Here is a 12326-nt window from a genome sequence, read left to right as displayed (position 1 = left end):
AGACACTTTGAGAATGAAAAGAAAATATTTTCAGACAAATGAATACTTTCAGAGATTCCTTTAGAGAAGATATTGTACTAAATATTAAAGAATGTTCTTCAGGAAGTAGAAAAAAATGATCCAGATAGAAGACCAAAGATAAAAGAAGGAATGAAGAATAAGGAGATGGAAAATGATGGGGACACATCTAAATAAATAACTACTATACACAAAAGCAATATAATGTCTACATGGGCTTAAAGTACATATAGAATAAAAATGATAATATGTAACTTGAGAAGAGAATAAAAGAAGGTAAAATGTTTTAATATCCTTGATTAGTCAATATTTCAAGTTGTAATGACTAGTTAAACACTAAAAGAACAGTAACAGAGCAGATAACTTCCAAGAAAATAGAGGGGAAAATGGAATCACAAAAATAATCCAGTGAGGAAAGGGTGGTCTTTTCATAAATGGACTTGGGCAAATGATTGTCCATATGAATAAAAAGAAAATCTAGAAACTTGACTCTTGCATGAAAATCAATTCCAGGCAGATTGTACTCAAAATGTGAAAGAAAAAAAAAATAACATTTCTAGAAGATAATTTGGGAGAATTGGCTTCATGACTTCTGGATAGGTAAAGACTTCTCAAATAGACAGCAGGACAGTCAAACAATTGAAAAAAAGAAAGAAAAAGAAAGAAAGAAAGAGGAAGAGAAAGAAGAAAGAAAGGAAAAAAGAAAAGAAAAATAAATATTGACAAGGACAAGAATTTGGTTGCACTAAAACTAGAAACTTCTTTCATTCAAATACATCATTAAGAGAGTGAAAAGATGACATTTCACATCCAGAGAAGATATTTGCAATACAACAATCAGGGAAGGTTTGCATCTAAATTTAAAGAATTCCTATAATAAATGCTAAGAAGAAACAATCCAATGGAGTCAATTCAATAGAAAACAAGAGACTTGAACAGACACTATACAAAAAACAGACACTATTCAAAATGCCAATAAATGAATGAAAAGCTACTTGATAGCATTAGTCACCAGAACTTCAAGGTTCTGATTTCCTGCAGTGCCGGACATGTTTTATTTCTTTGCTTTCATAGTAGTTATGTAAAGGATCTCTTTAGGTGCTTAAGCTGCACTTTTTCATTTTTTGCATGTCTCACAGTTAAAAACAAGGTAAATAAACTAAACAATGACCTAGTATCATGCTTACAGCAGACAAAATACTGGTTCTAAAATCTTAATGGAGATTTTCTATAAGTTTCACTCCCAGTTTACAGCTTACATATTGCATTCACAGGGCTGTACTAATAAAACATCAAGACAAGAAAATGGAAATATGTCTCAGTTTTTCATGTCTATTCAATTTTGGCCAATTTTCAATTTCTTGGAGACTTGAGAGTTTTATAAGTATCCATAATTACAGGTCAGTTTTGATTTAAAAACTTGACTTGAGGGATCTTGAAACACACACATTTTGTGGGAGAACTAGCTATGTATATTTGTAGAATAGGATTAAGATTGGTATTGTTTGTGTGTTCTTTTCCACAAATGAAAGGAAATCAGAGCAGACCTTGTGTCTTCAGAGATATTTGCAAGAATATTTTAATTCTTGCAAATTCTTGCAAAGATATTAAGTTAAGTTAATGTAACCAAAAGGCAAGGGTTTCCTTATTTGTGTTAATATATCAGAAAGCAAATCCTACGTTCTAGTATCAAGCTCCACAGCTATTGAGTTTTTTCAAGACATATAATCTGTATCATTTAACTGCTGATAATTGTAGAGTTTTTACAAGAAAGACTAGAGTGAGAGATGTATCCTGATGACGAGGGCCAATTGTCCTATTAGAGAATGGCATCAGGTTGTCTTGGCATATGAAAGTCATCTGGCCATCTAAATTGCTGCCATAAATAAAAAACTCAATGTATTTAACTTAAAATTCATAATGGCAGGTTGATTCTGCTGACACTTTATTGGTTATCCCAGACCTTTTAAATGCAAATTTTATTTGCAGCTTTAATGCAGTGATACTAAACATTTAACAGGTGCACTTTGAATATATTAGTGCTGGAAAATTCAGCCATGATGAACCTGACGTTTATGAAGAAATAGACATAGGCACACATGCTGTGACCATGGGTTGAAGGTCTTGCCTGAGCTTTGCTGGGCACGCTCTGTACTCTGTTCTTATGCTCACAATGACCTTGCAAGATGGTCATTGTTATTACCTTTTTAGAGAAGAAGATACTGGGGCTCAGAGAGGTTAAGTTATAGCTCCGAGACCATAGAACTAAGTGACAATGACCTTGTAAAGGCAAAATACACTTTAACCCCATGGTTCCCAGGTATATGACAAATACCTGTTGGGTGGTTTTTTTTTTTGCTTATATAACTCAGATTAAGCTGCACATTTGCTTTGAAAAATTTAATCTATTTGTGTATCAATAAGGGTATGGTGTTTACCCTTCTAAATGGAAGTAAAGGCTAAATCTTCACTGCTACAAAATGGGGACTGATTTGACCACAACTTGCACAGAAAATAAATGTTTCTCAAGCAAGAGTCAAGGTGTGCAATGAACTCTGTGACTGGATGAGGCAGGGTCTACTTTGTAGTGGCATGTTTGCTTTGAAATGCTGGCACAGAGGAACTACAGACAGAGATGAATTGGTGTGGAGCTACATGAGGGCGAACGAGATGCAGTGTGTGCCAAGCTCCTACCTTCTGATTGATTTTTATTGTCTCTTCTGTGTGGTAGAGAAGGAGCTTTTCACCGGAAGAAGTCAGGTTAACATACACCTGTAGGCAGGGGTACTGAGAGAGTTTCCAGCAGTCCGGACCACAGCTGAAGGAGCAGTTAAATGTTTCTGTGATGGACGCATTCAGCAAGGTGCACTGAGCCTCCTCGGTCCATACACTACATAGAGAGGAGAAGAGTAAGCACAGATGCCAAGGACGCAGAAACTGGAAGCAGAGGAGATCATTTGTCAGTTCCTTGACCTGAAGAATCTTCCAAGTCTATAATACAACCTACTTGTAACGTGTATGCCTTTGCATAGAGCAGCTTTGTTAAAGTGAAAGTTGCTCAGTCATGTCCAACTCTTTGCGACCCGATGGACTATACAGTCCATAGAATTGTCCAGGTCAGAATCTGGAGTGGGTAGCCTTTTCCTTCTCCAGAGGACCTTCCCAACCCAGGGATCGAACTCAGGTCTCCCACATTGCAGGCAGATTCTTTACCAGCTGAGCCACAAGCTAACTGCTATATAAACATAAGATAAACTTTGCCTGGAATCTAAGAACTTTTCCAATGATTTCTATCAAATGTAGTATCATCTTTTCCAATGCTTGATTTAAATTAGATTTTTTTCCTTATAAAATTCACCAGTAAGGGTAAGGTAGCATCTTTTTATATCAGAGCCTGTACCCACCCTTCATTTCTACGTTGTAACCTGCTTCCTGTCATGCCTTGGTCCTCACCTCACAATCTCTGCCTACTTTGCAGGCAGAGAAGGGGAGGAGAGATGATGAAAGAGTGGAGGGGCTTAAGGTCTGGTGTGATAGGTGAAAGGACAATGATGCATTTCTTTAAGGTCTTCCTAAAAATGGAGAAAAGATAACTTTACCTTTTGATTATACCAAGAGCCATCAGTTATTGTACCCTTTTCATTCTAATTGATGCTTTACATACATTGTCTTTTTTTGTTTTATATGTTGGGTATGAAATTCTTTTAAAGGTGAGTGAATTGACGGTCAGAGAAGTCAAATGCATGCAAAGACACATAGCTAGTAGGTGGTGGAAATTGTGACTCCACCCAGTCTTGTATTTCTCTAAAGCCCAGGCTCATTGTGGGGTACTGCACTGCTTCCCCACAGTGGAAAAGAGGCTATTATATGAGATTAAAGGATTCCTATCCATGTCCTGAGACCTGTTAGTTAGAAAGATTAAACAAACAAACAAAGAAAACCCCTCGAGCTGCCCATTGGACAGCTTTTCATTCTAAAATATTTATAATTTTATGATCAAGAGTAATATTTGTGATTAGGAAGTAATGTACCTAGAGTCGATGTTTCACTTCTGGATATAAACTGATTACCAGAGTGATTAGAAAATAGCACGTTTCTTTGCAGATTAATAGCTCTTCTTTTGCTGGATGTGTGTTAATAGGGCCCCCTTTCCATGTCCAATTTTGTACAGAGCCAGGATTCAAGCCCTGACTCCCTCTGGTGTGGCATATTTTCTGGGGGCTTGAGTGGTCAGATTTTGCTTATACAAGGAAGGAAAAAAAGTCTTAGATGATGCTAAGCATTTGTAAGTATTGGAAAGTGGTTTTGGAATCAGTGGACTCTGCAGCCTGAGGCATCCGTGCTTTCATTGAGGAGTAGAGCTGAAAGCATCAGGGAGGCAGAGTAGAGAGGCCATAAGTGGGAAAGATGATGCCTTAATTTTAGCAAATTACTGTGTTTCAACTAGATTTTGCTTCTAAAATGAAAGTATTAATTTAAGTGGGGAAATGAATGCCACAAAATGGTTTGATTCTCTTTTGGATTGAAACCTCAGTTTTTCATGTTGAAAGGGCCTCATTTCTTTAAACTGAAGCGTCATGAGACTTTCTTGATTAGTTAAAGCAATGCTGGGCTTTCCCATGCTCAGAGTGTCCAATATGGACAACAGCTAGAAACGCTGGGGCGTGTCATGGCTTTCTAAGGGGGAACACACTTACCAACAAAGTGTTTGTCTTTGTATCTATGTGGTAAACCCAGGGCAAATACTTAAATAAGAAAAGTTCAAAACCTGTTATTTTAGAAAGTGCAAAGAGCACCAGATTTGAGCTCCTTGTGATAATGTAGAGGGGTGGGGTGGGGTAGGAGGTAGGAGGGAGATTTAAGAGAGAGGGGATGTATGTATACCTATGGCTGATTCATGGTAATATATGGCAGAAACCAGCACAATATTGTAAAGCAATTAGCCTCCAATTAAAACTAAATAATTAATTTTTAAAAAGTGCATAGCAGTGTTTTTCAGCCTGTTAGAATCACCTGGGGAACTTTAAAAGTTACTGGTGACTGGGTCCCACTCCAGACCAATTAAATCTGACATTATGGAATGATGGTGGTGGGGCCTGGGTGTCAATATTTTAAAAAGATTTTCAGGAAGTTGAAATGTGCAGCTGAGAACTGCTAGTGTGTGGGGTGATGGAAGAGAGGGCTGTGGAGGAAAAGGAACGCGGGTGGAGAATGGACAGAGGTGTTAAGAGCCAAGAACAGGGATTCTGAAATTAACAGGATATAGGTTTGGATCTTGGCTCTTCCTGCCAAATACTAAAGCTGGCTCACAAGTAAAGAATCGGCCTGCTGACGCTAGAGACATGGGTTTGGTCCCTGGGTCAGGACTATCCTCTGGAGAAGGAAATGACCATCCACTCCAGTATTCTAGCCTGAGAAATCCCATGGACAGAGGAACCTGGTGGGCTCCAGTCCATGGGGTTGCAAGAACTGGACATGACTTAGTGACTGAACAACAACAACAATGACACTGCTTATTAGATCTTTCTTGAACCTCAATGTTGCTAATTTTATGAGAATATATATACTTACCTTATAGAACAGTTGTGAAAATTAAAAAAGTGATGTACGGCAAGTCCCTGGCACATAGTAGGTGGTTTGCACATAGAGGTATTTTTATCATCGTTATTAGATAACATCATTGACAGTAGTATGTGCCAGGCACTGCTTTAAGTGCTTCATAGCAAAGAAAGTAAAAAAGAGGACCTCGGAATTGCTAAGCTGTGTGGGAAGATGGAGAAGGAAGACAGAAGACAGCATCCCAAGCACCCAGGGGTGTTACCTCTGCATGTATGAGCGCAGGAGTGTGATTCCCAGCAGAAAGTACATCATGATGGAGCACACCATCATGGCCAGTCCCAGGAGAATGGCCCGGTCCTCTCCTGCTTTCAGTGCTGTGACAGTTTTCCTTTTGTCCAGGAGGTCGTGGTCCCTGATTTTTTGGTAAATATTTCTGAGGTTGAAAATAATACAGTTTTACATGAAGTTCACAGTCAGTCAGTACAGCCCTAAAGAATAAGTCTCTGCTCAGGCCTTCCCAAGGCAGAGAGGTCGAGAGGGACCCTCCAAACCTGCCTGAGTGCAGTTGGACCCCAGCACAAGACCACTGCATCGCAACACATTCCCACACCCAACCCTGAACAGAAACAAGTCTCCCATCTTTACTTGGGGTGTATGTCTAGCTGTCAATACTTTTTCTTTTTTTCTAAGTCTGAAGAAAGAAAGCAATGCCCTCAGTTGTTTATATAATGCTTTGGCTTTGTTTCCTTTGCTAACCCCCAGCTGATCATCACTGATCTTTCTATAGCCCCTAGTACCTAATGGAGCATTAATTCAAATAAATGGCAACATATATCAGGAAACTATCAACTTAATGTTTTACTTTCCCTCAGTAGTAATAGACAGAATTTATTCTGGTTAACATTCTTAAGCGTAGGGTTGCTTAGAGCTCTGTTGACTTGAGATTTCTGGAGACGTCCAGTGGTGACCCAGCCTTCTTTTCTTGTATGGTAAACATTTGAGCAAGTTTACAAAAATGTCAGTCAGATCAAGGCCAGAATCCAAAACTTTGGATAGTTTTATTACTATCTGTAAAATTTTTCAATGATTAAAAAAACAAAACAAAACAGATTGGAGTCACTGTCCCCTAGTTCAAAACCTGATTTCATGGCTTACTGTGTGAGCTCTACAACTTCCTTATTCTGTCTAATTCCTAGTTCCTTGAAAAGTGGATATAATGTGTAACTACACTGTTATGGTTAAATGAGATGACATAAGTAGGTGGAGAATGACTGACTTGAAGTATTTAACAAATGTTCCCATTTAAAAATGGTGTGGGGAGCTATAGCTTTATGACATGGGCATCAGAACATCCAAAGTTGCTGTTCTTCTCCAAAGAATTCCTATAAGACAGAATGGCAAAGGAGTGAATAATGTAAAAAGCTTCTTAGTGGAGGGTTGAATTTGAAACTAGGTCTGAAGGAGAAGGCAGAAAAGAAGTGAAAAATTGCTGGAAGTGCTGGCTGGTGGGAGAGAGATGTGAGAAGTATGGGCAGGAAGGCAGGGATTGTGGGAAAGTGGGAGACCAAGGAGCCATGAGGATCTTCTCCAGTTTCTGTTTTGAGAAGGGAGCTTTGGATTTTAGGGTGTAGGACTGAGTTTGGTGGGGAAGTGGCCAGTTTTCAGGGCCCGGAAACAGAGAGGAGGACAGATAGAATGATGAAAATGAAGGAAAAAAACTCTTATGCCATTTTTGTTTTAATCTTCAGACAAAAAGTCAACATGCATGAGACAGACTTCAGATTTTCCTTTGAAATTTTCATGACAAGTCACTCTCATTGCTTGAAAAAGAACTAGAATCCAACGTGGAACTTTGCAGAGGAGGAAAGAGATATCTGTTATTTGTATAATTGTATGTATATTTGGGGCTTCTATTCCGCTTCATGCTCCAGGATGGCCTTACTGGTTTTAACAGCAGGCATACATTCTGGGGGGCATGTTCATTCTGGGCTGGTGGTTAAGATATTTTGATCCCCTACAGAAGGGTGAGAGCACACACATAGCATATTTCCAAAAGTTTTTAAGGAAGAATATATATTAATCTTCTTTGGTGGCTTAGATAGTAAACAATCTGCCTGCAATGCAGGAGACCTGGGTTTGATCCCTGGGTCAGGAAGATCCCCTGGAGAAGGAAATGGCAACCCACCCAAGTATTCTTGCCTGGAGAATCCCACGGCCAGAGGAGCCTGGTTTGCTACAGTGCATGGGGTGGCAAAGAGTCAGACACGATTGAGTGACTAACACACACACACATTAATCTGGTTACTGGAGTAAAAAATTAACCAATTAGCTTATTGTCATTTTTATTTAAAAGTTTTCTTCATGATATAGTTTATACAAATTTTTTCCTTGAGGAGTGGGTCCTTTGTAGTAGGAGAATCACAGCTGAATAGAGGCCTTTGTTCCTCATCTTTTCATGGCCATGCCTTCCTGGCTCCTCCCTACTCTCAATCACTCTTGGCCATTCTTTCTCCTCATCAGTAGGATGAGGAAGAAGCTCTGAGAGCCTGTCATTTTCATTACTCTCCAGCTCCCAAGCCCAGTGCTTCTGGACAAGCTGGTTTGCCCTGTCTTTGACTTCCACAGACTGGCCACTGCCCATTCCCTAAGTTTCCCCATTCTTTTCTGAGATTTTATTTGGAAAATATAAGATTTATATGAAAGCTCTTAAACTTTGTCCTCTATGAACCTGAATAAAAAAAAAAAATCAGTGCCCATTCATCTAAAGCCAGACTTCAAAACAAGAAAAGGCAGTTTGAGTGGCTTCAAAGACCTGCTGTAAAATAATAAACTGATGTTACTTCCCTGTTGTTATTTATCAACATGTATTTAATTCTAATGACTATATTGAGATTTGAATTCCCTGCAGGTGGAAGCCAGAAAGGAGGGAGCACAGTCTCAGATACAGAATAGTATGCTGTTACACTGCATTACTTATGGCAGTCTATACCCATAAAAAGACGCAGAGTAATCAGTCAGTTCTGTCACTAGAACAAGAAGCATATAAAACTGATTCAAGTGGGTAATTTAAAAACAAATCACAATTTTTGGAAATAGTTAACAAATGTTCTTCACATGCTTTGGAATGTGTAGAGAAGAGGGAAAATGATTGGTTTCCACGCAGGCTAAACACATCTGGGAAATTAGGATATTACTCAGCAAAATGAAATTGGGTGAGTGAGATGGGACATCCTCATGAAATTCATCAGTAAGTGATAATTGAATTAATGGATAAGTTAAAGGATGAATGAATGGTTTGAAGGAATAGAAAATACATAGTCCACAAACTTATTTTGAGTGCTAGTTATCTGTAGTTACTGGGCATGTGGCCCCTACCCAATAGGAAGACTGACATGAAAAAAAATCAACATAGGGTAGTAAACTCAGTGCCAGAGTCATTCACAGAGTGAGTGTAGAATAATTTTCCCAGCCTGAGGGATGAGGACAGGGAGCAAGGATTGAGGTCAGGGAAGCCTTGCTGGAGGAGAAATGCCTTAAACAGAATATTCAAGATTGAATCAGAGTTAACCTAATGAGACATGGAGTCAAGGGCATTTCAGACAGAAGAAGTCTCATGAACAAAGGATGGAGATTTATAACTTCATGCTGACTATCAGAAACCATACCAGTTTTACTATTAGTAGGATGAGTGTGGGACAGCGAAAATGGGGCAAGTAATTTTGGAAAGGTGGTAGGTTATGAAGAGCTTTTGTAGCTCATTTAAGGAGCTTGGTTTTTACCCTTTAGTTAATGGGAAGCTGGCAGAGGGTGACATGATCAGAACTGAGTTTCAGAATGATCACTCTGGCTGAAGAGTGGAGATTAGATTAAAGACAGAACCAGACTTAAATCAGAAAGAAGCATTAGGGGATTGTTACTGTGGTGCTGGCAAAGGATGATGAGGGCACGAAGTAGGAATCATGTGGGAGAAATGGAGAGAAAAGGATATATGGAGAAATATCTAGGAGATAAAACTTTAGGACTTGGTGACTGATGAAATATAGGGGATGGCCAGGAAGTTAAAAAAAGGGTAGAGTTTAGATTTATGATCAAGACCTTGGCTTGAATGACTGGGGAAATGGTAGAGAGTGTTACAGCAGGGGTCCTCATTTCCCTATTCTTCAGGCTTCCAAAGAGGGGACTTTTGCTGCCTTGGCTAAGAAGGGAGAGGCTGATTGTTCATTTATAGATTTTCTCCCTGACAGACATAGTGTCCTGAGTTCAGGTGAGGAGTGACTGATCTGATTGGTGAGATAGATCAGATCCTGACTGTCAGAGGCCCTGTCTACCTTTTGTTAGTTTGAAGATCACTGTTCATATGTGGCACAATCTTTTCCCTATCTTTTTGCACTTGCCTTTGTTCAGGCCTGGTATAAGCAGCCTTCTATAAGCCCCAGGTTGGGGAGGGAGTGTCCACCGTCTGAGACTAAGTGGGTTAGTGAGGTGCCCCTCCCAAGCCAAATTGTCTTCAAAGCTGGGGGAAGGAACATGATGTTATATTTTGGGTGTCAGACCTACACATCATGCTTCATACAAGGAAGCCTTGTACATTGGGGGTTACTCTGCCACTATGGGGGCTTCCCAGGAGGCTCAGCAGTAAAGAATCTGCCTGCAATGAAGGAGCTGCAGGAGACATGGGTTTGATCCCTGGGTCGGGAAGATCCCCTGGAGAAGGGAATGGCAACCTACTCCACTACTCTTGCCTGGAGAATGCCATGGACAGAGGAGCCTGGTGGGCTACAGTCCACAGGGTTGTACAGAGTTGCACACGACTGAAGTGACTTAGCACACACGCACACACTGCCTAGCAGGGTGGATAATTCATCTCTCTTTGATCCTTTGTGTCTATTCTCTGTGAATCTACTTACAAGGGGGTGGGGGGAGAAATAAGAGAAGGTTAGTATAGTTCACTGAACCTCTAAGGAGGACCTCTAAGGAGGAATGATGAGTATGGGGCACAACTACAAAATCAGTTTCAAAAATGAGGGATATGCAACAGTAGGTACAGAGCAGGAATTTGAATTTGTTAGTCTGAAGGAGATCTAGCCTTGGTATGTCCTGGAAAGGCAGTATGTTTAAGCTCTGTTGGAGCAGTTGTGGCTTCATGGTTCACCATGAATCAATATGGTGGATACAAAGCAACACTTAAACATGTTTGCAACAACGAATAGTACATATGTGCAGTCTTTTCTACATATACATGGAGCATCCTGCCCAAATCCTTTTGGAGAATGTGAGTTATTCATAAAACTACAAGGCAAATTCAAGTATAACAAAATATTTTACATACAAATTTTGATTGTCCAATAAAGCTGTATTTTTACCCCAAGCAATAGTCAACACAATACGATTTTATTTCAAGTTCCTCATTTGACTAGAAGCTTAAAGTTTGATATTATTCCTTTGATTCATAAGCAAATTATTTATGAGACTGTGCATCTACAAACACGGACATAAAATGTGAAATGTGCAAAAATTTTTTTCTCATTGGGCTTACCCATTTAAATTCAGATTACCTTGGTCTTTAGCCTGCAGGAAGAAAACTTCAGGTTAAGGCAGGGTAAAGGTCATTTATTAATTCATTTGTTTACTCATTGTCAACATTTTGGTCTTCATAAGATGAAACATGCTCTGCCAAGTTCTGGGGATACAAAGTGAATAAGATGTCCTGAGGGAGTTGGGTGAGACACAATCGTTACAATGCATCTTAAGGAGACTTATTATAGTGAGTACAGAAAGGAAGGAAGTCAATATGCTAGGGGCCAGTTTGATGAAGTTTCAGTTACTGAATGGCTAATATACCAAGATTAGGCCATTTGCCAGTTTATTGAAGGATCACTTTGCTAAATGAATAATTTGCCCACTTAATCACAGATTTGAAAAAGACTTATTTTAATGAGCATTGTTTTAAGTATAGTAAATTAATATGAATATATTTTCTTATGAATATTTTTAAATGATATTTTAAAAGTACATTCAATTATATTCTTCTTATGAATATGTTCTTTTCAACAGTATTTTAAGATCTGTTTGATTTTTTTTTAAAGCTAAGTAAGTTTCCTAGGGAGGTTTAGTCTCTTTATAAACATATTCTTATGAATATATTCATAGATGTATCTTTTTGAATCTGTGTATGAATATATTCTTCTAATAGATAGAGCGAAAATTCAGCATTTCACTTGGGAACCTTTCCATTTATAATGATTTTTTTCAAGTCCTTTTTAGAGTCATTTGCTGTTTTGCTAACATCTTAGCATCACTGAGATTCTTGTGGCAAGTTTCACATTGACTACTTTGACAGATTTGGCAACTTTATCAATTAACAAAAATTTGTTTCTTTTAACTATTCATAAGAGTACAGTCATTGATTTTGGTGGAAATTTTTAATACCTTTTTGAAGTTTCTGTTGTTTTATTTGTACAGTTTTATTTTGTCCTTTGTAAAAGACCCTGATGCTGGGAAAGATTGAGGGCAAGAGGAGAAGGGGAAGACAGAGGATGAGATGATTGGATGTTATCACTGACTCAATGGATATGAGTTTGAGCAAACTCCAGGAGACAGTGAAGGACTGGGAAGCCTGGTGTGCTGCAGTTCATGGGGTTACAAAGGGTTGGACACAACGTAGCAACTGAACAAAAACAGTTTTGTCCTTATAACAAAATCTTTATTTGTCTCTGCTCTTGTCCTGTTATTGAAACAGGAGGGATCTG

General features: G+C 38.9%; 1 protein-coding gene across 4 annotated transcripts in view; it reads right to left on the bottom strand.

The window, feature by feature from the left end:
- KCNMB2 (potassium calcium-activated channel subfamily M regulatory beta subunit 2) overlaps positions 1-12326 on the bottom strand; it is a 286689-nt gene that overhangs the window by 13245 nt on the left and 261118 nt on the right. For all 4 annotated transcript variants that reach the window (XM_043875416.1, XM_043875417.1, XM_043875415.1 and 1 more), the window contains 2 exons: positions 5840-6010; positions 2713-2908 (listed from right to left, as the gene is read on the bottom strand). In XM_043875416.1, coding sequence (XP_043731351.1) covers positions 2713-2908; positions 5840-6010 — 367 coding nt within the window. The remainder of the gene's footprint in view (positions 1-2712; positions 2909-5839; positions 6011-12326) is intronic.

This window comes from Cervus elaphus, chromosome 19 (assembly GCF_910594005.1).
Source record: "Cervus elaphus chromosome 19, mCerEla1.1, whole genome shotgun sequence".
Lineage (NCBI taxonomy): Eukaryota > Metazoa > Chordata > Mammalia > Artiodactyla > Cervidae > Cervus > Cervus elaphus.
This window is presented reverse-complemented; position numbering and strand designations above follow the sequence as displayed.